Raw genomic sequence first — 27,784 nt, forward strand, 5'->3', positions numbered from 1 at the left:
ACAGTAAGATCAGTAAGACTGCTTTTTATTGTGAGCATTTGAGTAGTTTTTAAAATTATCCAAAAAAATAGGTCAATTATAATAGTGACACAAGATACCAAGACAGAATACAAGCAGTGTTTTTTCTTATCCAAATCACGAAATAAACCTTGACAAGTGTATGATGTAAATTAAACTGTCACCTGCTTTTCTGTAGAACATCTGGAGGAACACTGACATTTTCTCTCAGATTAATTAAATGTAACACCATTTTACAAATCGTTTCAGTTCATTGTAGTGTTGATAGTAACTAATAGTGAATGCGTTGTAGAAACATTAGAAACAGTATTGTTCACTTACTCTAATGTGATCACAAGTAATCGCTTTCAAATGATGCTTCTCAGTTGATTGTGAAGCATTTGCCTCTATTTTGAATTGCAGTCTATGCAGTTTTTAATCACATTACTGTGATGATCAACGCTTTTGAAGGAAAATGCAATGTCACAATTCATTTCAACCCACTTAGGTAATATCCAATCAATTTTTACCACTTGCTAAGCACATTTAACTGACAATCATATGTTTGCATAAATCTTTGCAGAGCTAGAGTTTGTAGAGCTGGTCTCAAGGGGGCGGAGCTTGGCGAGCTGTCAATTTATCGCCTGTAGTAGTAACTTTTCAAAGATGGAAGAATAATGTTTGTTTGGAAAATGTGCTGGAGCTACTCTTCTGTTACACCATACTTCATTTAGCAGACAAGGTCACTCGTAAACAACAAAGCATTTCTAAAACGATCCGTCATACCTGATTTATGAATGAAAGCCAGGTGTGAAGTCAGCAGGGAATATGTATTCAACTCAGCAGCTCGAATATTTTAATTTCACTGCATTTATGGCGTTTAAACCGGCACTGTGAACAACATGAACATCCATTTATAACAACTGTTTAAAGCTTTTAAATACACTTCAGCTCCATTTCCATGTCAGCATCTATGGTGAGTGGCAAAGAATTCAGGGTTATGGGTTGTGGTGACTGTTGAAATTGGAACCTGGGAAGCAGATGAGGTGAAAAGATGCTTCGGTGCCTGTTGAAAGCCTCTTGCGCAGCAACACGGGGACACTTCAATGTCAGATGTCATCCTGCATTCTCTAATACCTGATGCTCCGCAGGCACAGAGCCAGCCTTACTTTCTCCCTGCCGCCTCTGACGGCCCGCCCGATGAGAGGAAAGAACTCGATACAATCAGTGCTCCTCATGTTTAATAATGCCCTTCCATTAAGTGGACGTCTCTTCTGGTTGGGATGCTGGAAGCTTAGAAGTGCCTGCCTCAGCTGTTGCCTGGACAGGACGTGACAGTTTATTTAGTAAAGGTCGATGAGAGAGGGTTCTAAAGATATTAGCAGCTCTTAATCCCTGGTAGACATCCAAAAGGAGTCTTATGGTGCGTTCACACCAAACGCGTCACTCGCTCACTTCGCGTCACTTCGCTGATTGGCTTGCGGGAATTTTCCCCTCCAGTTAAATTTTTTGAACTTGTGTGGAAGACGTGTTTAAGGGCAAAAATCATGTTTTCGCGGGAAACGCGCCCCGCATTTCACGTTATTTGCGTCACCCAACACGAATTTGCCTCTTTGCGTCTTTGCATTGACTTCGTATGTAATCTACTGGCGCAAATAATTAAATTTGCGTTTGATGTGAACACACCATTAGGCGTATGTTTTTTTAAATACAAGTACACTACCGTTTGAAAGTTTGAGGTCAGTAAGATTTCTATTTTTTTGCAATACATATATATGACCCTGGACCACAAAACCAGTCTTATGTCGCTGGGGAATATTTGTAGCAATAGCCAAAAATACATTGTATGGGTCAAAATTATACATTTTTCTTTTATGCCAATACTCATTAGGAAATTAAGTAAAGATCATGTTCCATGAAGATATTTTGTAAAAAACCTACTGTAAATATATTAAAACTTAATTTTAGATTAGTAATATGTAATATTCATTTGGACAACTTTAAAGGTGATTTTCTCAATATTAAGATATATTTGCACCCTCAGATTTCAAATAGTTGTATCTCAGCCAAATATTGTTCTATCAGCAGACCATACATCAATGGAAAGATTATTTATTCAGCTTTCAGATGATGTATAAATGTAGAAAATCTCAATGACTGGTTTTGTTGTTATTTTTTTTATAGAAATGAAATCTATTCAGAAAAAAATCATTATTGCAGTGATTTAAGGCTTTTGAAGAAAACATTTCAGGATTTTTCTCCATATAGTGGATTTCATTGGGGATCAGAGGATTGAAGGTCCAAACTGCAGTTTCAGTGTAGCTTCAAAGGGCTCTGCACGATCCCAGCCGAGGGTCTTATCTAGCAAAACGATCTGTCATTTTCTAAAAAAATAAACATTTCTATACATTTTAACCACAAATGCTCATCTTGCACTAGTGCATCTGCAACTTTGTGCATTATGGAATCACATTGGAAAGTTTTAAATGTATACTACTATGAAAGACCAATGGTTAATTTAAAAAAAAAAGAAAAAAACTCAAACGGTCAGAATAATTACATTTCATCATATAAAAATGAGGTTGCTACACTGTTTACCAATATTACCCTAACTCTACTATCAAATGTGTATTTCTAAGAGAGAAAAAAAAAAAAAAAAAAAAAAAAAAAAAAAAATGATATATAAAAAAAGATAATTATTAATATTATGAGGAAACACAAGCCTTTTTCTTGATTTAAAAGCAATATTACTTATTAGAACATGTAGAACTAAGAGTGACCATAAAGAATAGTTCAAACCAACAGTTAAGCATTTGTTTTTACAACTTTCACGTTGGAGCAAAAATCTGCCTTTAAACTTGAAAGAAATAAAAATTTGACATGAGAATTATCAGGATTTGTTTTTTGTCCATCGCACGACCCTATTAAAAAGTATATACATTTTATTTTTTTTTGTATAAAATTACCAATAATTTGAATTGCTAGATAAGACCCCCATTTCTTGTCTGGGATCGTGTAGAACCATTTGAAGCTGTATTAAAGCTGTAGTTTGGCTCTTCAGCCCATTGATCCTGGAAATCCTGGAATGTTTTCCACAAAAAACTTAATTTCTTTTCAACTAAACACTTTTTGAAGTGAACTAATCCTTAGTTAACTTAATACTATATTTATAAAAATGATAATTAAATTTAATAAACAATTGGTAAATGAGGTTGAAATGTAAAACCAATTTAGCATTCATGTTTTGAGATTGTTTTTTCTTGTAAATTGTCATTAAAACCTAGACGAATAAAAGATTCACTCACAAAAAACTTTTACAGAACGTCTTAGGAATAAACTAGAGATTTCTGCTCCATTTTTAAAAAATAATTTATTATTTTAAAAAAAGTATTAGCATAATAAAGCACTACTAATTGGATTGGATATTATTTCTGCATGGGTTTGAATAAATTGTGACATTTTTATTTGATGCATTGCTTTTTTTATTGTTAAATTAGGCCATAATGTGATTAAAAATCAAATTCAAGGCAGTGCTTCTTAGTCAAATCTGTCTGAAGCCTCAAAAGCAATTCCAACTGACAAAAAAAAAAAAAAAAAAAAAAGGCTTGTATCCTTTCTGGCCTATTATGAGTGAACTGACAACAACATTTGGCCATGGTTCTGGATAATTTCTCTGAAATTACTCTTTGAAACTATCCAAACACTGAAGTCTTCTATAGACTGATGTAAGACAACCAAAGGTTCTTGAAAATGACAACAGTTTCTGAGGTAAGATTTGTCCATGATATTTTATATCTGGGCTCAGTGAGGTGTCAGTTATGATCCATTTCTAAAAGGTAGCCACTTTACGTCTGCCATATTATTGCCCCTTTAGTATGGCAGAGATCTTGTAAACAGCAGATGGCTGAATTTGTGTATACAATATCTTACCCTAAAAATCCCTTGAAATGAGTCAAATTGGCCACTCAGAACTGGTCTAAAACCCACAGCCTCAGCACTTAAGGTCCTTCAGGCATTGCTTTGGGCAGGTAATGGCTCTCAAACCTAACTCACCGTCTAAAGAGCGCCAGACTTCTTTTTAATCCCAAGCCAGGAGTGAGAAAAGCAGGGTGTATTTTCAGAGCACAAAACCACTACTCAAACAGCCTCAATTAGCAGCGCCTCATCAGGCAGCCCTTTCATCTTCGGAAGGAGATAGTGTGTCTGTTTTTTTTTGTGTGTATGTGTAGCTCCCATCTTTCACAATGAGTGTGGGGCCTATTATTAGAGGCAGGACCTCCACGCCTGCACTCCCACATGCTAGGTGTCATCAGAGCAGCTGAGCTCAGAACCGATGAGTGGCTCAGTGTGGGCATATGAAAGCCCAGCCAGTCTCCCTGGGTTAAACCAGCCAGAGCCAAGGGTTTGATGTTCCTCTCTGTCTGAGTGCAGCGCTTTTAGTGCAAACAAAGCATCTACATGCTGCTGACAGCCAGGGTGGGCAGAGCTTAAAATGCCAAGCACTCGGGAGCCCTGGCATGGATGCCTCTGGAACACCGGGGTACAGCCTTTAGGTGTTAAGCCAGCTTTTAGTGCTGATAGAGTTGTGCTGCACCTGGAATTTTAGCCAGTTAGTTAGCTTTCACGGGTTGTAGTTTGGCGTAGGAAAATACTACAGGACCACACCATATAATCTGTGTGCTGAGTCATCAGTCTAACAGAATTTAAGACCAGAGTATGTAAAAATCACCACCAATGTTAAACTCAGTATTATTATATAATTAGCAGTTAGAATCAAAGAAAGATAGAATATTTTTGGAAAAATTTAAAGGATAACAATTTACAAATAATGTGCTCAACCCCATGTCATCCAAGATTCTCCATGTAATGGACTGATATGGTGCCCTGATTTTGAACTTCCAAAATGCAGTTTAAATGTGGCCTCAAACAATCCCAAATGCTGTTGTAAAAGATCCCAGCCGAGAAAGAAGGGTCTTATCTAGCGTAACGATCGGTTAGTTTAACAAAAATAATACAGTTTACATTCTTGTTAATGCCAAATGCTCATCTTGTCTTACTCTGCCTGGACTTTTTTTTTTTTTCTGGTTTGTGACAGTTAGGGTATGTCGAAAAACTCCCATCTCATGTTCTCCCTCAACTTCGAAATCGTCCTATATCGCTGTTTTACCTTTTTTGTTAAGGGTGTTTGATCTTCTTTGCATGTTCACTTTGCAAAGACTGGGTCAGTACTTCTGCAGAGATGTAGGATGATTTTGAAATGATTTTTGAAGTTGAGGGAGAAAATACGATTGGAGTTTTTCGACATACCCTAACTGTCTTGAACCAAAATACACGGAGTTCAGGGAGAGCAAGGCAAGACGAGCGTTTGAGATTAAAAAGTATTTAAATTGAATTTTTTTAATTAAAATAACCGATCGTTTCGCTAGATAAGACCCTTCTTCCTCGGCTGGGATCGTTTACAGCTGCATTTGGGATCGTTTGAAGCCACATTTAAACTTTTAAACATTTTGGAAGTTCAAAATTGGGGCACCATATCAGTCCATTATATGAAGAAAGATGAAGAAATGTTTTCCTCAAAAAACATAATTTCTTTACAACTGAAGAAACAAAGACATGAACATCTTGGATGATAAGGGGGTGAGTACATTATATGTGAATCTTTGTTTTGGAAATGGACTTATCCTTTAATGATCAAAGTGAATGGATTGTAAATAAATAATTTGCCCTATATCAAAGAGCGGTATTGGAATGTATTTTACCTATTTAATGTTCACATACATGCATTCTCTTGAATGATGAACATAAGTGATCCAAGTATATAAAATCCCAATAGTAAGTAGTATGTACTGTATATACACTGCCATTCAAAAGTTTGGGATCAGTAAGATCTTTAATGTTTTTTTTTTTTTTTTTTTTTATAGTAGCCTTTTCTGCTCACCAAGGCTGCATTTATTTGATTTAAAATACAGAAAAAAACAGTAATATTGGAAAAATATTATTGCATTTTAAAATATTGCTTTTCTATTGTAATTATCCTTTAAAATAGAATTTATTTCTGTGATGCAAAGCTGAATTGTTTAGCATGACTACTCCAGTCTTCAGTGTCACAGGATGTGTTAAAATAATAAAAAAAAGTGATAGTAAATACTTATATTGTTAGAAAAGATATATTTGTATTATTTTAAATAAATGCTGTTCCTTTTATCTTTTTACTCATCAAAGAATTCCGAAAAAAAAGTATTACATGTTCCAAAGAAATAATAAGCAGCACAACTGTTTCCAACATTGATGATAAATCAGCATAATACAGTGATTTCTGAAGGATCATGTGACACTATGGACTACATATATATGTTAAAATATTAATTTGTTCCAATTTCTAATAGGTTTCATATATGTATTTTTTTCTTCATATGACAAAATATTTAATATATAGAAATTTGAAATATGTACATACACTGCTGTTCAAAAGTTTGGGATCAGTAAGATTTTTTTTTAAATGTTTTTTAATGTTTTAAAATAATTTAAAATATAATTTATTTCTGTGATTCAAAATTAAATTTTCATCAGCATTTATTCCTTCAGAAATCATTATAATATGCTGATTAATAGTCAATGTTGGAAACAGTTGTGCTACTTAATAATGTTTTGCGACCTGTGATACTTTCATCGGGATTCTTTGATGAATAAAAAGTTAAAACTGCATTTTTTCAGAATAGATAGCTTTTCCAACAGTATAAGTCTTTACTATCACGTTTTATCACTTTAACACATCCTTGCTGAATAAAAGTATTAATTTCTTTCAATTTTTTTTTTAACATTTTATTCAAATAATCCTGAAAAAAGCATTACAGGTTTCAAAAAAATATTAAGCAGTGTTTCCAACACTGATAATAAATCAGTATATTAGAATGATTTCTGAAGGATCATTTGGAGTAATGATGCTAAAAATTCAGCTTTGCATCAGAGGAATAAATTACTTTTTAAAGTATATTAAAATAGAAAACAATATTTCACAATATTACAGTTTTCTGTCTTTAATTAAATAAAAGCAGCCTTGATGAGCAGAAAAGACTTCTTTAGAAACATTAAAAATCGTAGTGATCCCAAACTTTTGAATGGCAGTGTGAATTGCCATTTGCGAGTGGGAAACTGAAGACAGGAGTAATGATTCCTAAAAACCCAGCTTTGTCATCACAGGAGTTAATTACATTTTATATTTTATTAAAATAGAAAAAAAGTTAAGTTACTATGTTTCACAGCGTTTCAGTTTTTACTGCATTTTGCTTTATCACAGCTAACACCAAACTTATGAACGGTCGTGTATATTATCTTATTTGCTGTGGTACACTCCTATTATATATGCAAAACTAAAAAAAAAAAAAAATGCTGGCATGAGTTTCTTGTTTTTTATGGAGGCAGTTGCAAGATAATTGTCGAGGAGGAATAAATGAAGATTTTGTGTTGCTTCAACATTGCTGATGCTTCAAATTACCAACAATACATCATTTTCTCCACAAGTACTTTAACGCATTTTGTTCCACTCGCCGAGGCTCATTTCACCATTATATTAGACGATAGTTTTTTTTTTTACTGCAGTACTTTCCAAGGACAGTCACTGGGTGATGTCTCCAAATGGAGATCCAGCCGCCTGAACTGCTTTTTAATCATTATCACGACTGGCTCATTAGTGTGTCAATGACTTCCACAGCCTATCCAGACAGCAACAGATTGTCAGTGTCTGGATGAAAATGGGATTCCACAAGGCATGCACTGCTGTGGTTTGAGGGCATTTGGATTCCTTTACACTTATAGTGCATTTCCAAGCATGCACATTACACGAGAACGCAATTAAGTATCAGTCAGCGATGCTTATTAGTGCTGCTAAGGTACACAAAAACACTCCGAACACCATAGCACCCACACAGCAATACCCAAGCATTTGCAGCCAATTTTAAATGGGCAAACATCGGGAAGAGAATTGTGAAGAATTTAACGGTTATGGTTTCAATTCACATTTTAATATATTTAAGAAATATAATTAAAACAATATATTTAATTGCAGCTCTAACAAAATTTCATGTAAACAACCAGTCACCACTGGTCAAGTCTATCCAATAGATGCAAGCTAAAATGTGTTTAATTCACTAAATGTAACCAACCCATTAGAGCCATATTTTGCACATTGCACCATATCTTTCTGACTCATTAAAAATAACCAGCTTATAAGAGTCACACATTCTGTAAACAGACTACATTGTTCGCACCACATGTTTATGATTCACCAAAAAGGAGCCAACTCATAGGAGTTTTTTTTTTTGTTCTCTAAGCAAACTACACTGGTTATGCTGTGTGTTTCTGATTCACTTAAAAGAGTCTGTTTTTTAGTAAGACAACTAGACTGGTTTTATATATTGTGCTTTTGATTCATTAGAGAGAACAAAATCATAAGAGTCATTTGCTCTGTAAATGGATTACACTGGTTGTACCATATGTTTATGATTCACCAAAAAGAAACAACGTAGTTTTTGTTCTCTAAAGAAATTACATTGTTTGCACTGGGTGTTTTGATTTGCTAAAATGAACCAACTCATAAGAGTCACTCTTTCTGTAAACAGACTAAACAGACAGTGTCATATGCTTTTAATTCATTAAAAAGAATTAGTTCGTAAGTGTCATTAGTTTAGAAATCAGACTACACCAGTTGTGCCATATGTTTTTGATTCACTAAAAAGAATCAGCTCATAAGAGTCACTATTCTCTAAACAAACTAAACTGGTTGCACTGTGTGTATTGATTCAATGCGAAGAACATACGAGTCAGAATCAAGTCAAGAATCAGAATACACTGGTTAATAAGAGTCATTTGTTCTGTAAATGGACTACACTGGTTGCACTGCATGTTTATGATTCACCAAAAAGGAACTAGTTCATAAGAGTTTTTGTTCTCTAAATGAATTACATTTGTTACGCTGAGTTTTTGATTCGCTAAAATGAACCAGCTCATAAGAGTCACTCTATCTGTAAACAGACTCAACAGACCGTGTTTGCGCTATATGCTTTAAATTCATTAAAAGAATTAGCTCATAAGAGTCATTAGTTCAGGAATTGGACTACACTGGTTGTGCTTGATTCACTAAGAAGAACTGGCTCATAAGAGTCTTTCCTTCTGTAAACATATTACACTGGTTCGCTGAATGTTTCTGATTCGCTAAATAGGAACCAGTTCATAAAGAGTCATTATTCTCTAAACAAACTAAATTCAATGCAAAGAACATACGTGTCATTCGTTCAGGAATCAGAGTACACTAGCTAGGCTGTATGTTTTGATTCACTACAGAAATGGTTCATGGCAGTCATTAGTTTTGTAAATTGACTGCACTGGTTGCACTGCATGTTTATGATTCACCAAAAAGGAACCAGTTCATAAGAGTTTTTGTTCTCTAAACGAATTACATTTGTTGCACTGAGTTTTTTTTGATTTGCTAAAATTAACCAGCTCATAAGAGTCACTCTTTCTGTAAACAGACTAAACAGACAGTGTTTTTGCAATATGCTTTTAATTCATTAAAAAGACTTAGCTTATAAGAGTCATTAGTTTAGAAATCAGACTACACTGGTTGTGCCGTATGTTTTTGATTCACTAAAAAGGATTGGCTCATAAGAGTCACTATTCTCTAAACAAACTAAACTGGTTGCACTCTGTGTCTTGATTCACTGCAAAGAACATATGAGTCATTCGTTCTGCAATCAGTCTACACTGGCTGTGCTGTGTGTTTTGATTCACTAAAAGAACTAGCTCATAGAGTCATTTGTTCTGTAAACGGACTACACTGGTTGTACCGTATGTTTATGATTCTCCAAAAAGGAACCAAGTCATAAGAGCTTTTGTTCTCTAAACAAATTACATTTGTTGCACTGGGTTATTTGATTCTCTAAAATTAACCAGCTTATAAGACTCACTCTTTCTGCAAGCGGACTAAAAAGACAGTGTTTGCGTTCTATGGCTAGGCTGTGTGTTTTGATTCACTAAAAAGAACTGGCTCATAAGACTCATTCCTTCTGTAAACAGACTACACTGGTTGCACCACAAATTTGCTTCGTTGAATAGAAACCAATTCTTAAAGAGTCATTGTTCTCTAAACAAACTAAACTGGTTGTGCTGTGCGTCATGATTCACAGCAAAGAACATACGAGTCATTCGTTCAGGAATCAGACTGTAGTGGATAGGCTGTTTTGATTCACTAAAAAGAACTGGCTCAGTCATTCCTTCTGTAAACACATTACACCAGTTCCCTGTTTATGATTTGCTAAATAGGAACCAATTTATAAAGAGTCATTATTCTCTAAACAAACTAAATGGGTTGCACTGTGTCTTGATTCAATGCGAAGAACATACGAGTCATTCGTTCAGGAATCAGACTACACAGGCTGTGCTGTGTTTATGATTCACCAAAAAGGAAGTTAAAGGAGTTTTTGTTCTCTAAACAGCTCGCTAAACAACTTTTTTGACTCGCTTTAAAAAATAACTGACTCATAAGAGTCACTCTTTCTGTAAACAGACTAAACAGACAGTGTTTGTGCCATATGCTTTTAATTCATTAAAAAGAATTAGTTCAAAAGAGTCATTAGTTCAGGAATCAGACTATACTGGTTGCACCGTATGTTTTTGATTCACTAAAAATTAACCAACTCATAAAGAGTTATTGTTCTGTAATCAAACAGAACTGCGCTGTCTTATTTCACTGCAAAGAATATACAAGTGATTCGTTCAGGAATCAGACTAAACTGGTCATGTTGTGTGCTTTGCCCAAATATCCTATATCTGTGTTTCTGCATTGTTAAATAAATATTGCTGGAAACAGTCCAAGTATTTTAGTAATGGTGTTTTGTCCCTCCACAAATGTCAGAACTGTTACCAGGAATCAAACATCAACCAGTTCCTGGTTCCCAATCCTAGGCAAGCATCACTCCCATTTCTTTTACATAATATAAAAATGTAGTTCTTCTCTGTATATTCTGTCTTTGATGATCAACAAATGAATTATCCATGAGCAGCTTCCAGCGCATATTTTTGTCTGAAGTCAAGAGACTTCAGTATGAGTATCATCAGATGCCGCTCTTACTGACATTGTCACGTATCATTTTCATTAGCATGTGCAAACACGAGTATGTCCTAATAGCATTCGTTGAATTTCAGCGACATACCATTGTGTATTCACGTTAGAAAGAAACATTAGCAGGCTATTACACCGTGAGTAGACGTGCTTCTGCTGCCAGTGTCAGATTTTCACAGGTTATTCCAGGAACGTAGCAGTGTGCCACCTCCCTGCACACTCAGGGCACACCTCCAGCGAGAGAGGGCAGAGTGTGTCTTTCAACAGAGCTGATGTCTGCAATAACTGAGAGCCAGCTCGCAGGGAAAAAACACAAAGCACTTGTGTGATTCAGTGACACACACAGTCTGATCAATACTTATTTTAAAAGAACTGAGATATATACATTATATTACTGTATGCTTCACACATTCACACTTTCGCTGAGGAGAAAGGGACATAGCAACTCTAAATTATTCCATAGCTGTTTTGGAACATGGTTTCTAGCTGGTCTAAGCTGGGTAGTAACTGGTGTAAGTTGGTAGATCATCGTAGATAACAAACGAGCTACCAGCTAGTGACACTTGGTTTAAAGGGGTCTTGAACTGCCTTGTGTATTATTTTGTATTGTTCTTTGAGGTCCACTTACAATGTTATCAAGATTTTACATCAAAAAACATAATTTAGAAGTAATAGGCTATTTCTGTCCTGTTTTTACCCCCTCAGAACGCTCTGTTTGAATAGACTCGGAAGTAAGCGCCCACTGCTGTGATTGGCTAACAGTTGTGTATGTTTGACAGCCTACATCCTTCATAGATGCACACTGCTGTGATTAGGCTATTTTTAACGATAATTAGACTATATTTTACTGAGTGTGTCAACTTTTATTATTTTGCTTTTAAGTGCTTTAAATGTGGTTGTAGTTTACATATTTACATGTATATATTTATGAATATATATTAAAATATAAAACCCAAAACACAAGTGGAGGCAAGTCACTATCTGCATTTCCATTGCAGATTTATGCAAAACTTGCAATATTTTATAAATGTTGATAAAATACAGTTGTTAATGAAGGCGTTTCCATTAACCTATGTTATGCGACTAAAACGTAATTTTTTCCTCTTGCGATAAGTCATGGCAATGGATGTCGGTATATGTTTACACATGTTGCAGCCACCGAACTAGTCATTATTTTTAGTCAAAGGAGACATATACGTGTACACTACCAGTCAAAACTTTTTGAACAGTAGGATTTTTAATGTTTTTTTTTTTTTGTAAAGAGTTCTCTTCTGCTCACCAAGCCTGCATTTATTTTATCCAATATTTTATACAGCAAAAGCAGTAATATTGTGAAATATTTTTGCTATTTAAAATAACTGCTTTCTATATGAATATATTTTAAAATGTCTTTTATTCCTGTGATCAAAGCTAAGTTTTTAGCATCATTACTCCAGTCTTCAGTGTCACAAGATCCTTTAGAAAACATTCTAATATACTGATTTGCTGTTCAGGAAACATTTTTATTATTATTACATTATCAATATATAAACCATAAAACAGTACATTTTTGTTCAGGATTCTTTGATGAATAGAAAGATCCAAAGTCAGTATTTAACTGAAATAAAAAAGCTTTTGTAACATTATACACTATACCATTCAAATATGTGTGTGTGTGTGTGTTTTATTCAAATAGAAAATGGTTATTTTAAATAGTAAAAACAATTCAAAATTATGTTTTTGCTGTACTTTGGATCAAATAAATGCAGGCTTGATAAGCAGAAGGGACTTATTTTAAAAAAAAACATTAAAAATCTTTATGTTCAAAAACTTTTGACTGAATATATCTTTGCGAAGCAGTGAGGAGAGCCAGTTCTGGGGACGCTTCTGAAACGTGCCACGGCGCTGCTGGTATAAACACAAGCATTGATTACAGTGGCAGCGATCAGCTCCGGTGGTGGCGTTGGAACCATAATGTGCCGCAGACGTGTGCAGTGTAAATAATGGGTTATCCAAGAAATAATGGCAAGAAAAGCCCTTTATAGTTGAGAGTGGCCACGTATACAGTGTTTCTCTGAGTTTATAGTACATTAAAGTAGGATTGTGTGATTTTTACATACGACAGGTGATCTGTAAATGCAAAAAAATGGTCTCCATTACAGTTACAGCAAAAAACAAACAAACCGAACTGCCTGGAAAACCACCTCATACGAGTATTAAAACTTTTTTGCGATATATGGGAGTTTTTGCAAAATTAGGTCTTTTTTAAAATTACAAGTTCAATTTACGCATTTTGAAGGGTAATAGAATTGTGCCTAGTGGCTTAAAGGAGAAGTCCACTTCCAGGACAAAAATTTACAGATAATATACCCACCCCCTTGTCATCCAAGATGTTCATGACTTTCTTTCTTCAGTCGTAAAGAAATTGTTTTTTGAGGAAAACATTTCAGGATTTTTCTCCATAAAATGGACTGCCATAGTGCCTCAATTTTGAACTTCCAAAATGCAGTTTAAATGTAGCTTCAAACGATCCCAAATGCAGTTGTAAACGATCCCAGCCGAGGAAGATTTAAATACTTTTTAATCTCAAATGCTCGTCTTGTCTTGCTCTCCCTGAACACAGTGTATTCTGGTTAGGGTATGCTGAAAAACAATCGTATTTTCTCCCTCAACTTCAAAAATCATTTAAAATTCATCCTACATCACTGCTGAAGTACCGACACAGTCTTTGCAAAGTGAACATGCAAAGAGGATCAAACACCCTTAACAAAAAAAGTAAAACAGCGATATAGGATGATTTTGAAGTAGAGGGAGAACATGAAATGGGAGATTTTCGACATGAACCGAGAAAAACAGTTAAGGCAGAGACAAGACGAATGTTTGACATTAAAAAGTATGTAAATTGTATTATTTTTATGAAAATAACGATCGTTTTGCTAGATAAGACCCTTCTTCCTCGGCTGGGATCCTTTACAGTCCATTTGGGATCATTTGAGAAAAAACTGCATTTTGCTGAAATATTTTCCCATTATATGGAGAAAAATGCTGAAATGTTTTCCTCAAAAAACGTAACTGAAGACAGAAAGTCATGAACATCTTGGATGACAAGGGGGTGAGTACATTATCTGTACATTTTTGTTCTGGAAGTGGACTTATCCTTTAATGAGTAAGTCATTAAATCATTTAGTTAAACAATTCATTCAAAATTCGTTCAGTACTGAATTGCTTTTCACAATGTGAGTGACATACTCCATATTGTCAGCTCACACATTGTTAACAATGATATTATCGTATACAATACGTATCGCGCAGGCCTACACTGGACCCCACTGAATTTTTATCATTTTTTTGTGTTCCACAGAGAAAAAAAACATTCAGTTTTGTATGTAAATGATGACCAATTTTTCATGTACATTTCTAAACACACATCAGCCCGCACACATTGGCTATTCTTTGGGTCACTCTGACTACCAATAATTCGTTGCCCTTCCTGACCTTTATAATAATTCTTCTCCAGTCATTCTGCCATGAGGAAGGGTTCAATCTCATCTCATTCTCGTTTATTCCAGATCATATTGAACATATTGATTTTCTTCCTTTTAAGTACAGCTCTCTCCTACCATCACGTAGTGCCCTGATTCTGAGCAGACGGGGAAAAATATCATTATGCTAAAAATATCATTTATTTTAGTCTATAAGCAAGTAAAGTAAAAGCTCAGTTCAGGTGCAGTTTGTGCCGACTGCATTGCTGCAGCAAAACATCGCTCTACGTTTGGACATAATGTGTGTAACCACTGTCGTCGTGAACTCCTCAGCAACGTCAGATCGAACCCGATGCAGAATATCAATGACCATCCTGACACTTGAGCGCTCAGAGGGATAAAGTGATCCAATTAGGCTTTCATTAAGCTTTAATGAAAATGCATAACTGCATGGCTGCTGGGTGCAGCCCTGTTATTGTCTCTGGAGAAATGCTAGGCATGTGTCACTGTGCCACATTAGCACACAAATAATATATCAAAACCACTTCAAGTATGCCAGCCTACTGCATGATCCATCATCCCCTTGTACATACATTAATGCTGCTGAGGCCCAAGGGCCACAAATGAACAGCGGATAGATACAGGGAATTCAATCCCAGTGTCTTCCATCAAGAAATAATATATAGAAATCCTGAGCACAGGGCAGAATAAAACAATAATCTGCAAGAGGCCCTGCGTTAATAATAGATACCAATGCGGAAGAAATAATTAAGGCTGTAAATCAATAAAAACATTTATTGAATTAAATATAACTGTATATTGTATGCTTACCAAAGCTGCATTTTTGTAATCTGAAACACAATAAAACAGTAGTATTGTGAAATATCAGCACAATAACTGTTTTCTATTTTAATATATTTATAATTCTATTGTTTCTGCACTATTTTTTCACAGACTGTCTTATCGAACTGGGCAGGATACAGCCAACTGTGACACGTGTCGTAACAGTGCCTGCATCATATACAGGTGAGTCTCTAATTCTATATCTGAATCTTTCAGCTTGGCCAAAATGTTTACATTTCTTGAATTGTTTTTTGTACATTTTGAAGTTTCATCTGAATCCTTGATCCTTGCAATACTAAGGCACACATTTGTACAAGTGCAGCTGCAGTGTCCCATCACATTGGCAAATTTGTCTCTGTTGCAGTAAAGCTTTGAAGAAGTAAAGAGTATAAAATCTGTGCTGTTAGCCTGAGCTCTTCTACCAATAAGAATTTTCAAGTGTAAAATGAAAAATATCATGACTGAGTGAGTTCCTTTGATGCATGCCGCATATGGACTTCATACATTTTTACCAGACCGATTGAATAATCCACTCAGAGATGGCAAACGCAAACTGTAAAACTAGAGTTTTTAATATATATATATATATATATAGGAATGCATGTTAAGTTTCTAATGTAATTGTATGATTCTCAGAAACATAACCATTCATTTTAAATGAATGGGTTTGCTGTTAATTTTCTTATAAAAGCAATAATTACACCCATGTCATTTCAAACCCATATGGCTTTGAAATCCAGAATGCAGCAGAGCTATATTACACACACACTCTCTTATGGCTATGTATTCATTAATGTTTCTTTTGCAGCAATATGCTGGCACGTGGGAGCAAAACATAAATATTTTGCCTCTCAAGCATTTTTGTACTAATTCATTTACACATTGAAATCAAATGCAGTGACATGTACATAAAGGCATGCCATCTATCATCAGACAAATCCAGCATTTTACCGCCTACCAGACGACCCTGGAATATATTACTTGGGTCAGAAAAGAAATCAGAAATATGCAATTCAGTTTGCACGGTGAGGGAAGTCAAATACACGCAGATCTGCATACACTATCAGCATGTCAGCACTCTGAACACTGGCCCAGAGTACTGGAGGTACATTACTACAGAGAAGAGCTAAGACACATTCACAAAAACTACAGTACACTACAGTAATTGACTCTTCGTAAAAACCTGCTCTCCTTAGTTACTGTTGCTATGTCTGACAAACAATGTCGCTCTCACACTACACATCATGTTCTCACGCAGTGAAAAATACATTGTGGAACAAAGAGGAAACTGACAACACGCCGACAGATAAGACAGAGAAGGTTACATCTGGTATGAAACAAGGTCTCAGCTTTAAAATGTTATGTTTTAAGAAAATTCAAACAATACTGTTTTTTAATGTGTCGTGAGAGATCACTGTATTGCCGTATTAGATTAATCAACACATGAATTGTCTTTTCTTCATTACTTAAAGCACAAAAAAACATGAATGAACATCAGGACGTATTTCAACTGCGGAGACGTCAATACACAGTTTTTCAAGTTTAAGTCCTCTGAAATTAATCTACTCTCCTGTCTGATTTGTTTGTCGGACAGAATGGCTTGATGATTGGTCAGATCGCCTGTCAGTCAAGCTGTTTGCGAAGGGTCAGTTGGTACTGCCGATTATTTAGGTGTAATTAGTAAATTAAAAGAATGTGTAAAAAAAAAGGGTGTGGACACAACCACCCTACAATGATAATCCATTCACTCCTTTTTTTTATTTTTTTATTTTATGTGCCTGGCTTCCGGTCTCATGTGCATCCAGCTATTTTTCGCTGTGCAAACTAGGGATGTCACAATTCTCAATATAATACTGAACCGTTCGGTACAACATCCACGATTCTGCACTTGTGAATTGCGGTTTTTCAGTTTTTAATGTAAATAACTTCCTTGTTTTATTTCTTTCAGAATTTGCTGTATGTTTGCCCGCGATGGCACGTGCTAAAATGAGGAAACACTTCCCCGCTTATATTTGAAAAAAGCAACACACGCAGAGCATCGTCAATTCTAATGGCATGCAATGATAAGCCTTTCTAAACCTGTTGTCCAAAAAAAGAGTTATAAAAACAAGCTATAAATAACTTCATTATGTGATCTGATGTGGATTCTTATCACAGAATGAGGCAGACAATAAATTCTATATTCATATTCAATGTATGTCGACTAGCAATGGCTTATGAAAATACTCAAGATGGCTTGAAGAACACAGATAAACCATATATTATTGCAGACGAGTGTTTATTGTCCTTACATTTCATCATTCAAAAACGTTTAACGTTATGTCTTGTTTTTATTCAGTTACAGCAATAGCGATGCCTTTATCCATATTAGAGAAGCTGGAACAGAATGTCATCAGTGATACTTCTTTGAAGCATATGTGTTTTTTTTGCACGAGGGTGCCCTCTGGCATCCAGTATGAATGAAACCCATTCTATTTTGTGTAAAAATCGAGAAAATAATACCTCTCTCAAAAGAAAAATTAAGCAGACATATAATAAACCACACTTTTTCCAGTGTACAGAGGTTTACGGGAGTATTTTGTTAATTTGTTGCAAAAAAAAAACCCCACACTGAAGTGGCAAGATATCAGAACCGAACCGAAAACTGTGGTTAAAAACCGAGGTACGTATTAAACTGTGGACTAACTGTATTGTTGCATCTCTAGTACAAACAGCTTTTTTTGCTGCTTGATATTGCAAATTAGTGTGTCTTACCATATTGCTCCTTTTTTAAATCCACATAAAACATAAATAGTCTCAAATATCAAGCCGTTTTGATTTTCTGAGCAGTATGATGTCACATTGGTCAGGCCCCGCCCACATCCGCTAATTGGCTGTTCTGTATTAGCATATTTCTGCCCTCAGCCCATTGTATGCTGTCTGCCATTATCGCCACGCTTGAGCAGCTGTAGCGACAATGTCTTGAAAGCAATGCAGGTGTTTTGTAGTTGGATGAAAAAGTCTTCATTTTCTCCCAACATCAGTGCAGTGGATTAGTTTTGTTATGATAGTAATGTGTCTTCAAAAACACAACAAAAGAAGAGAAGGGTGAGCAGAGCTCATTATCATTTAAAGAGACATGCACCAAAATGGGTCTCTGTGAGCAGAGCTGTTTTTCACAGGATAAAAATGTGTTGTTTTACACGACCACTGAGGAATTTTAACCAAAAATATGTTGGGGATATTTCATGAATACCCTAACGAATCATACCAACCTGTGTAAAACGGGCATCTAATGTCCCCTTAAATGTGAGATTATGCACTAGTATGATATGATTTTATTACTTACATCTGTAATAAGGACTGTTTACTTGATTGTTAGTGTGTTTATCGTGAATATTCATCCGTTCTGCTTAGGGATGCTTCCGTTTGTTAAGCAAACCATGAAATTGAAGAATCTGATTTGTAAAAGCTATAATTGGTTTTGCTTCTCAGGAACAGTTTGTGGTGGAAAGACAGTGGGTTTGGGTAAGAAATATAGTAGTGTTAAATTGCAGTTCAATAGCTTTTCCAGAGATACCTTATAACCTACTATTGGACGATTCTTACAGAAGAGGACACACTGTGACATTAGTATGAGAAGAATACTGAGCAGAAACAGAGAGAGACATACATTGGTGAGGATGATGTGGTTGTCATAGTTACCAAAGTGATGAGGTGGTGAAGAGGGGAAAGGTAGTCCCAGCTTTGGTTGGGGTTAGTGAATTACATTAGTCTGTCTATGAATCTATATGTGTGTGTGGTCAGACAAAACATTTCATTCTACACAATAGGGTTAAATCACTGAACCACTTTCAGTAGCTGATGCCAATACTAGTGAAATTTCACCAGTCTCTGTGCCAGTTGTGAATTCTCAGTAAAAATAATCTATAATAAAATGTATTTATTTACTGCATTTTAATATCGCAATTTAGTAATAAAAAATTCCTAATAATTTGCTCACCCCCATGTCATCCATGATGTTCATTTCTTTCTTCAGTTAAAAAGAAATGAAGGTTTTTGAGGAAAACATTACAGGATTTGTGTCCATACAGTGGACTTTAGTGGGAATCAATGGGATAAAGGTCCAAGGGCTCTACATGATCCCAGCCAAGAAATAAGGGGCTTACCTAGTGATACAATCAGTCATTTTCTTTAAAAAAAAAAAAAATATATATATATATATATATAACTTAATATACTTAATATACTTTTTAATCTCAAATGAAAAGGTTGGAAAGGTTACGCGTGGTAGTTCTTCATCTTTGTACCCCAGTTCAAAAAGGTAGGGTTGAACGAAAAACTTCATCTTATTTTCTTCTCCAACCTTAAAATCATCCAACATCGCTGTTTTACCTTTCTTTGTAAAGAGAGTTTGACTTTCTTTGCAAGTTTGCTTTGTAAACACTGGGTTGGTACTTTTTCCGCCTATGTCACGCCTATGTCAAAGCTACTGCAAGATAAGCATTTGTGGTTAAAAAGTGTATACATTTTTATTTTTTTTTTTTTTTTTTAAATAACCGATCGTCGATTTAAATGACCGATTCCGGCATCGAATCGCAGGGATGTAAGTTAGACAAGAATATCTCAGATTGAGCGATTGAGGTGTAGTGTTGCTGGATGTAATAATGAACATAGTGGTTGTCATTTACTCCTGACATCTGAGCCTCTGAAGATGCAGTGGATTACGTTAGTTTGTGAAGGGAATGTGACCCCCGATCTACATAAATGCATCCATGTTCACGCAAATCATTTATGATCTAGCTTTACCTACAGCAGAAGTAAGTATAAGGGTTTTTTAATGAATCTCTGCAATCACCTTTCCTAAGAAACATACAAGCTAAATGCGCTAAATGCCGCTAAAGTAAAGAATCCGAGCACAGCTCGTCACTCCACAGAGAGAAGAGGGGCGGAGCGAGCAGAGCTCATTTGCATTTAAAAGAACAATCCATCAGAATGGGCTGATTTTTGCAGAGCTCATTTTGACAAGGTAAAACGGTGTTGTTTTAAACTACCCTTGAGAATTTTTAACCAAAGTGTATTATAGACTCTTCATTAAGACCCTAAAGAATCATATCAGCTTGTGGAAAATGGGCATCCGATGACCCCTTTACATTTTTTTGGACTGAAGAAAGAAAGACATGAGAATATAAGGAGTGAGAAAATTATCAGGATTTTTTTTTTATTCTGGAAGTGAACTAGTCCTTTAAAGCTAATGTATATCATTACATTTTTGTCTTAATTTAGTTTCAACTTTGTACTTTTGACATTCCAGTACACTATCCAACTTCTCACAAATCCTAATGACAAGAGAAGGCCTACAAGGTCAAAGTTCATTGTTCATTCATTGTACTCCGCATGACCCATGCAGGGTTTAAAATGGATGCCAGCATGGTGTAAGATAGCTCTCGCTGTTCCTCCATCACATCTTTCTCAAAGGAACACAGAAGGCACTGTAAGAAAGCAGCATGCTCCCAGCAAACAACCAACTAGCTGGCTGCAGCATACTGTGCCGCATTGTTGTTTTAAACAATAGCACATCCTTCTTTCAACCCAAACTATTTAATGCGTATTTCTCTTCCAAACACTGGCAACAGTGAACACTTTGAGTGTCTTTGAGTACTTCGACACTGAGTACTGAGTACTTTGAGTACTACACTGGAGCAGTTTTTTTGTGTGAAATGTTATCCACCTTTTTGTAAATTTTATGGTTGTGCATTAAAGAAAAAGCTGGATATTCTATTATATTTTATTATAATCAAAAGGTTAAAAATATGTAATATTATATTTTAATTGTTTTTGCATTTTTTCCATTTTAATTACATAAGTTTTCTATGTGCTAGACAACTGGCCTTAATCTTTGAATTTATACGCTGTTAAATGTATTGAAAAGAGCATTAGAAATATTCATGAACAGTTAAGCACCTTTCTGCTAATATGGACTTACAGAGAGCCCAACCATACAACCTCGTTAGGAAAATTAAAAATAATGATTTATATAGCAGATTAAAAAGGTATTCTAGGAATAACAGTCAGCACTGCCATTTGCAGCTTTGTGTAAAATGCAAAAATGGCCAATTAAAAGAATAAAAGACCCTGTTTTTTTACTATGTGTGCGGTTAGTATAAGCAGCTTCCACACTATATACTGTGCATATTTTTAGTTGTAACTTAACCTTTATTGCGCTTTAGTTTAGTCTTGATGCTCGATTTTTATTAACGAAGCTCAAATTCTTTGTGCATTTGTTTGGCGCTTGTATAGAAGAAAACATGGCTACAAAGATCTAAGATCTAATCAAATACCCAGTGCACCAGAACATATGGCAAAAACAACATCGGCTTTATAATCCAAAGACCTAATTCCTCACTGAACCATAAGACTTGCTGAATATGTTCAAAAAAGCTGAGCATGTGCTCTAATTGGTTAAAAAAATAAGCCTAGCTTGCAGTATGAGGTCTTGCGCTGAGTTAATGGTATTGATGCTAAAGCATTAATAGAAATATCACAGGAAACATTCTATCAATTACTCACCCTCATGTTGTTCCAAAACTGCAAATAATAAATAAATAACCCAGTCGTGCGGAGATACAAGAAGAATGTAAAATAAAACACATAGGTCGGCTGCATAATATATGGCGACGCAAACAGCAAAACATCTGTGCATATAAAGACGAAATCATACATACACTTCTGTATATTTTTCCATTCACATATGTCAAAATATTGAAGCCAGCATGGTGTGATTACGCTGCGATGCCTCTGTAGTTGGACACATACTGGGAGACAGATAGCGACAGAACGAACAGGCCGACCTGTGGCCGTCCTGCCGCAGCCTCTGTCCTCAGGGTGCGCTGACGGGAGACAGGCATGACTCATTCATCAGAAGTAGAAAAAGAAAATAACCATTAGAGTTTTGAAATAGTGGCAACCATCAGTTTTTCTTGCACGGTGTCCAAAATAACTCCCTGTGGTATTCCTACAGTTCGCATTTAGCACCTTTTTCCTTCCAACTTCATTTATTTTGTGTCACGTCTCACGGTGGCCCAGTGGGTATCTACAGACGCTTGGCAATATCCTTTCTGCTAGGAGCTTATGAAAAAGGCCCATTAACAGTGCCAAATACAGTCGCGATTTGTTCTATTTGGATCTGTATATAGTGTTTTAAATTTCTTTGTCTTTTTCCAAGTGGATTAATGTAAGTGTCTTGCGTGCATCAATTATTGAGATGGTGTGATGCAGATATCCTCCTCTCACTTTCAAAGACTGCAATATTTCTCATTATAAGCAGCGAGTCAGCTTCCATTAAGTATTTATAAACCTGGAATAAACTGGGTAAATCGTGTGCTTTGTACAGACTCCAGATGATTTCTCAAAATGTAGGAAAGCATCCCCATTCTCTCTCTCTCTCTCTCTCTCTCTCTGTTTCTCAGCCTAACACCCTTGCAGCTTAGAGAAATGCAGCTTAATCACAATAGCTGTGTTCACACAGCAGCAGAATACGGTCGTCAGTCTTGTTTTAGAGTGATAAATATGGCTGCATTCACATGCAGTTTGGTTATAAATGAAAGTGAGAATTGCATTTTATATTCTAACTGACTTTTATGGCTCACAAATGCATTTTCTGTATACCTAATGGGACATAAATCTAAAAATAAAAAAATCTTTCATTGATTACTCACCCTTATGTCATTCCAAACACGTAAGATGTTCGTTCATCCTCGGAACACAAATTAAGATAGATCCGATGACATCCGAGAGCTTTATGACTCCTTTCTGACAACAACGCAACTAACACATTCAAGGCCCAGAAAGGTAGTAAGGACATCATTAAAATAATCCATGTGACATCAGTGGTTCAACCTTAATCATACGAAGGTACAAGAATACTTTTTGTGTGCAAAGAAAACAAAAAAAACAACTTTATTCAACAATTTCTTCTCTTCCATGTCAGTCTTCAACATGCATTCACAAGAGTACCACGACTTTCTGGTCTATGCAGGGTCAGAAGGCTCTCAAATGTCATCAAAATATATTAATTTGTGTTCTGAAGATAAACAAAGGTCTTATGAGTTTTGAACGACATGAGGGTGATTGATTAATGCCAGAATTTCTGGTTTTGGGTGAACTATCGTTTTTATATTTTAAACCATGCATTTTTATAAAATCATATTGTTTTAAACAATGGGACTGGAGGCCTGAGCAAACTTCCAAAGGGCCACAGGACAGGAGTTTTATTAATGTCATAATTAATAATTTATTATGTTATGACCTGGCTCGAAATCACAACATAAAGAGGACACTTAACAAGCAGATTTCTATAAAAATAATGAATACATTTAAAGTCAAACAAAACAAGTCTAGGGAAAACAAAAACAAATCAATAATTGGATGGAATTGGGATTTTCAAAAAACTGGAGATGCGAAAGCAAGATGGGGGGGCGGAAAAACAAGGGGCAGGGCTTTAAAGAAAAATTGCAGTATTCCTAACATGAAACATGAAATATTGATCAGAGAGGGGAAGAAGGAAAATCAATGTGATTTTTTTTTTCTAATGAATTTCGTCTTTGTTCACCTCCTTGTAATACCTTGATTAAAACTTGTTTAATAATCCCTTAAAAATAAATCTAATTTATTAAATCTCATCTAATTTTTTTAATCTATCTATTCATTCATTCATTCATAATTTATTTATTTAATTATTTATTTTATTTAATAGTTTTACAAAAGAACTCCTAATTTGTTGCTTATTATTAGTTAGTAAGGTAGTTGTTAAAGGGGTCAAAAGTTAATATGATTCATTAGGGTCTTAATGAGAAGTCTATAACATTCTTTGGTTAAAATTTCTCAGTGGTAGTGAGCGATCCGTTTTGTTGCATTTGCCTTTAAAAGCTAATGAGCTCTGCTTGCCCCGCCCCTCTTTTCTGTGGGGTGACGAGCGGTTATGTTTACTTTAGCAGCGCTTAGCTGCAAAACTTGCTAACTAGCACATTATTAAGAATGGCGATTTGCAAAGATGCATAAAAAAACCCTTATACTCACTTCTGCCATAGGCGAACACAGACACATTTAAGTAGATCGCGGGTGCATTTCCTTCAGAAACAAAAGTAATGTTGATAAGTCATGGCTGAAGGGCATTGTTAGGCACAACGCAAAGCCATGATTTATTCACAGTACAGCACGGCCTCTCATACCTTACTGGTTTTATAAAACGGTTACCACACAATAAAAAATATCAAAACTGAAAATGTATGTATTGATATGTTATTTTTTTAAAGCAAGTTCATTAAATGCTGTCCTTCCACTAAAAAAAATAGTTCCTGACCACAACAGGCAAGAGAATCTTATGGAGCGCAAATAAAAACACTGAGGCTATGTCTACATTAATCCAGATACATTTGAAAATGGAGTTTTCGTTTTAAAACGCTCTGCGTCAACACTAGCGTTTTCAAGTGTTTTCCAAATGTTTCTCATTCACGCTGAAACGTAGGAAAACGTTAAATTCGCCATACTGCGCATGCGTAAAAACTCACAGACGGAACAGACATAATAAGTTTTAACGCAATAATTGGCAGGATCAATTTATTTACGGAAATATCTCATCATTCACTGACGCATCCATGTTGCGCCCTCTCATGTTTGATCTAAAAAGCAACTGCCCTCACGTTTAGCTGCAGGAGTCAGGACAGCAACTGAGTACATTTTCTGTCATCTTTTTAGGACTGTAATGTGAAGAGTGTACAAATATATCTTTAGCAGCAGTGTGAAAGTCAATAGCATATAACAGCCACAATTACCGGTATAAACATAGATATCTATTGGTACAATATGTGTCACATGACTAAACATGCATCATCGTTTTCACAGTCCACACTGCAACGCGAAAACGTTTTCAAATTTATCCACTTTGGAGAGCATTTTCAAAAAGCTCAGTTTTCCTTGACTAAAAACACGGTCTCAGTGTGGACGAAAGGCCAAACGGAGAGAAAAAAGGTGTGTTTTCAAAGGAAAACATATTAGTGTGGACATGGCCTGAGTAGGAACTCTTCTTATTCGCTGCGTCGTTTATTTTTTAACACCATATATGATATTTTCTCTTATCTCGCTTATCTCTCAGCATGAGAAAATGTCTGTTTTCCATCTTTTAGTTCTAAGGGTGTGGTCTCAAAATTAAAGATGAAAGATGCAACATAATACCAACAGGGGTCACTCATACTTCATTAAATAAATAACAAGAAGTTAATTCTGCCAAAACACATAGTACATGAAACTGTTTTTGATTGCTATATTATTTATTGTTTATGTTGCTAAAGGTGTTGCTCAATGATGCACAGAACCATTGGGTGAAGATACACAGAACCATTTTATAAGTACTAATAATCAGTCAGTATGGTAGTAAAATGCATTCTAATAAGCAACTAGTTAATAGTAAGAATTGATCCTTAAAAAATACAGATTATCTGGACCCCTTAGTATGATAAAAAATAAATATACTGTAGGACTGACCCAGAGAGTGAACATTTATGCATTTGGATGGTGGCGCTCACCGATGCTGAACGCTGTGCTGTACTCAGCACTAATAAACAGACCAGTTCTTCACTAGCAAACGGAGGAGAGGAAACGGTAGACAAGAGGAAGTCTGATTGTCTGATTGCCAAAAATCTCATTTCCTGCTCTGAGCTGGAAAATGGCCAGTGAGGAAGTGCTGATTGTGAGTTGGCATATAGTGGACTGGATAAGTTCACTCTGCAACTGCCTTCTCAGAGCTGCCAGTACAACGTGGCCATTAGTCACCTGATGGGCCCCGTCCTTCAGCACCTGACCTGTGCACATGACACCACATGAAACCAGACAAATGGACACAAGCGGGTCACGTGTCAGGTTGGTGGAGGACGAGTGGTTAGTTTGAATGAGAGGTGGCGGAGATACCCGGCAGTGTGCACGGCAGGGATGGATAGCGGGGCCGCTCGAGCAAAAATTACAGAGCTTGATAATAATCCACTCACTTCAGAAATGATCCAGCTGATCTCTCACACCAGCCTCCGCTCACTCGGATAAAAACCTTTAGGCCTCCTTCTAAAATCAATTGCTATCTCGACTCGTACGGGAACATAATATTTGACATTGTTGTGTCCAAGATTGAGCTTTTCTTTTAATACAGCCTCTCATTGACTGAACCTATTGCAGTTTGTCCCTGCGGTAAAGTGCTTCAACATAATATTTGTGGCATCTGACAGGCCGGGTTTGTACCCTGTCATTGACCGAAGCTCACGGCTGAACGTTTGTATACCTGTAAAAAGGATGACGTTTAGTATTACTGTGATTAAATATTTAGCTCCATGTCTACAACCCCCATGAGTTCGACTGTATGTATGTTCGTGTGCATATGTTTCTGCATTACAGCAAGGCAGTGAAGCAAATAATTGAGCAAGAACCTGGGCCACTTATATTTGATGTTAACAACAGGGAGTTATTTCAACAATCACCTATTTATACCTGCAGAGCTTTATTAAAAATCAATTTCAAATTAAATTCCTGTGATTGTACTGGAAGCTAAAAAGATAGTTCACACAAAAATCAAAATTCATTTACTGACCCTCATGTCGTTCGACGAATGACTTTCTTTCAATGAAACATGTTTTGCACAATGTTTGCACAAGTTTTTAGGTGAACTGTTCCTTCAAGAGGAATGTTTTCATGTTTCATATTTTCCAGTTATTTTCATGTTTTTTTAAAGTGTCTATTAAAATGTATAAATTGCTTTTTGATACATTTATATGCATTTGGATCACACAAACATTTTTACTAATATTTTTACCTATGCTCACCAGTGCTGTATTTTTATATCAAAAATACAGTAAAAACAGTAAATCTGTGAAATATTAATGCATATTATTTTATTCCTGTGATGACAAAGCTGAATTTTCAGTAGACATTATTCTGGTCTTCAGTATCACATGATCCTGATACTGCTGATTTACTCCTCAGAAAACATTATTATCATATATTATCATTTTTAAAACAGTTGTGCTGCCTAATATTTTTTTGTGGAAACCGTGCTAAATCTTTTTAGGATTCTTTGATTAATATAAAGCTCAGAAGAACAGCATTTATTAAATCTTATAATAATTAAATATTATAAACGCTTTTCCATTTTCCATTTGAATCTGTCCAACAAGTTTAATCATGTACTGTCATATATAACTCATATCATAACTTGTACATTTACTTTTTACCCCTTATTCCTGAACACAGAAGTCTTGCCTGACTGGAACGATACTTAACATTTCCAGTCCCTGTTGTTTCTAGTCAATTTAACATATTTTCCGGTCTGATAATATAACAATAATAA

General features: G+C 35.6%; 1 protein-coding gene across 1 annotated transcript in view; it reads left to right on the forward strand.

The window, feature by feature from the left end:
* insyn2ab (inhibitory synaptic factor 2Ab) overlaps positions 1-27,784 on the forward strand; it is a 56,597-nt gene that overhangs the window by 17,737 nt on the left and 11,076 nt on the right. The window contains exon 3 of the mRNA XM_051133523.1: positions 15,529-15,600. Coding sequence (XP_050989480.1) covers positions 15,529-15,600 — 72 coding nt within the window. The remainder of the gene's footprint in view (positions 1-15,528; positions 15,601-27,784) is intronic.

Source organism: Labeo rohita, chromosome 17 (assembly GCF_022985175.1).
Source record: "Labeo rohita strain BAU-BD-2019 chromosome 17, IGBB_LRoh.1.0, whole genome shotgun sequence".
Classification (NCBI taxonomy): domain Eukaryota; kingdom Metazoa; phylum Chordata; class Actinopteri; order Cypriniformes; family Cyprinidae; genus Labeo; species Labeo rohita.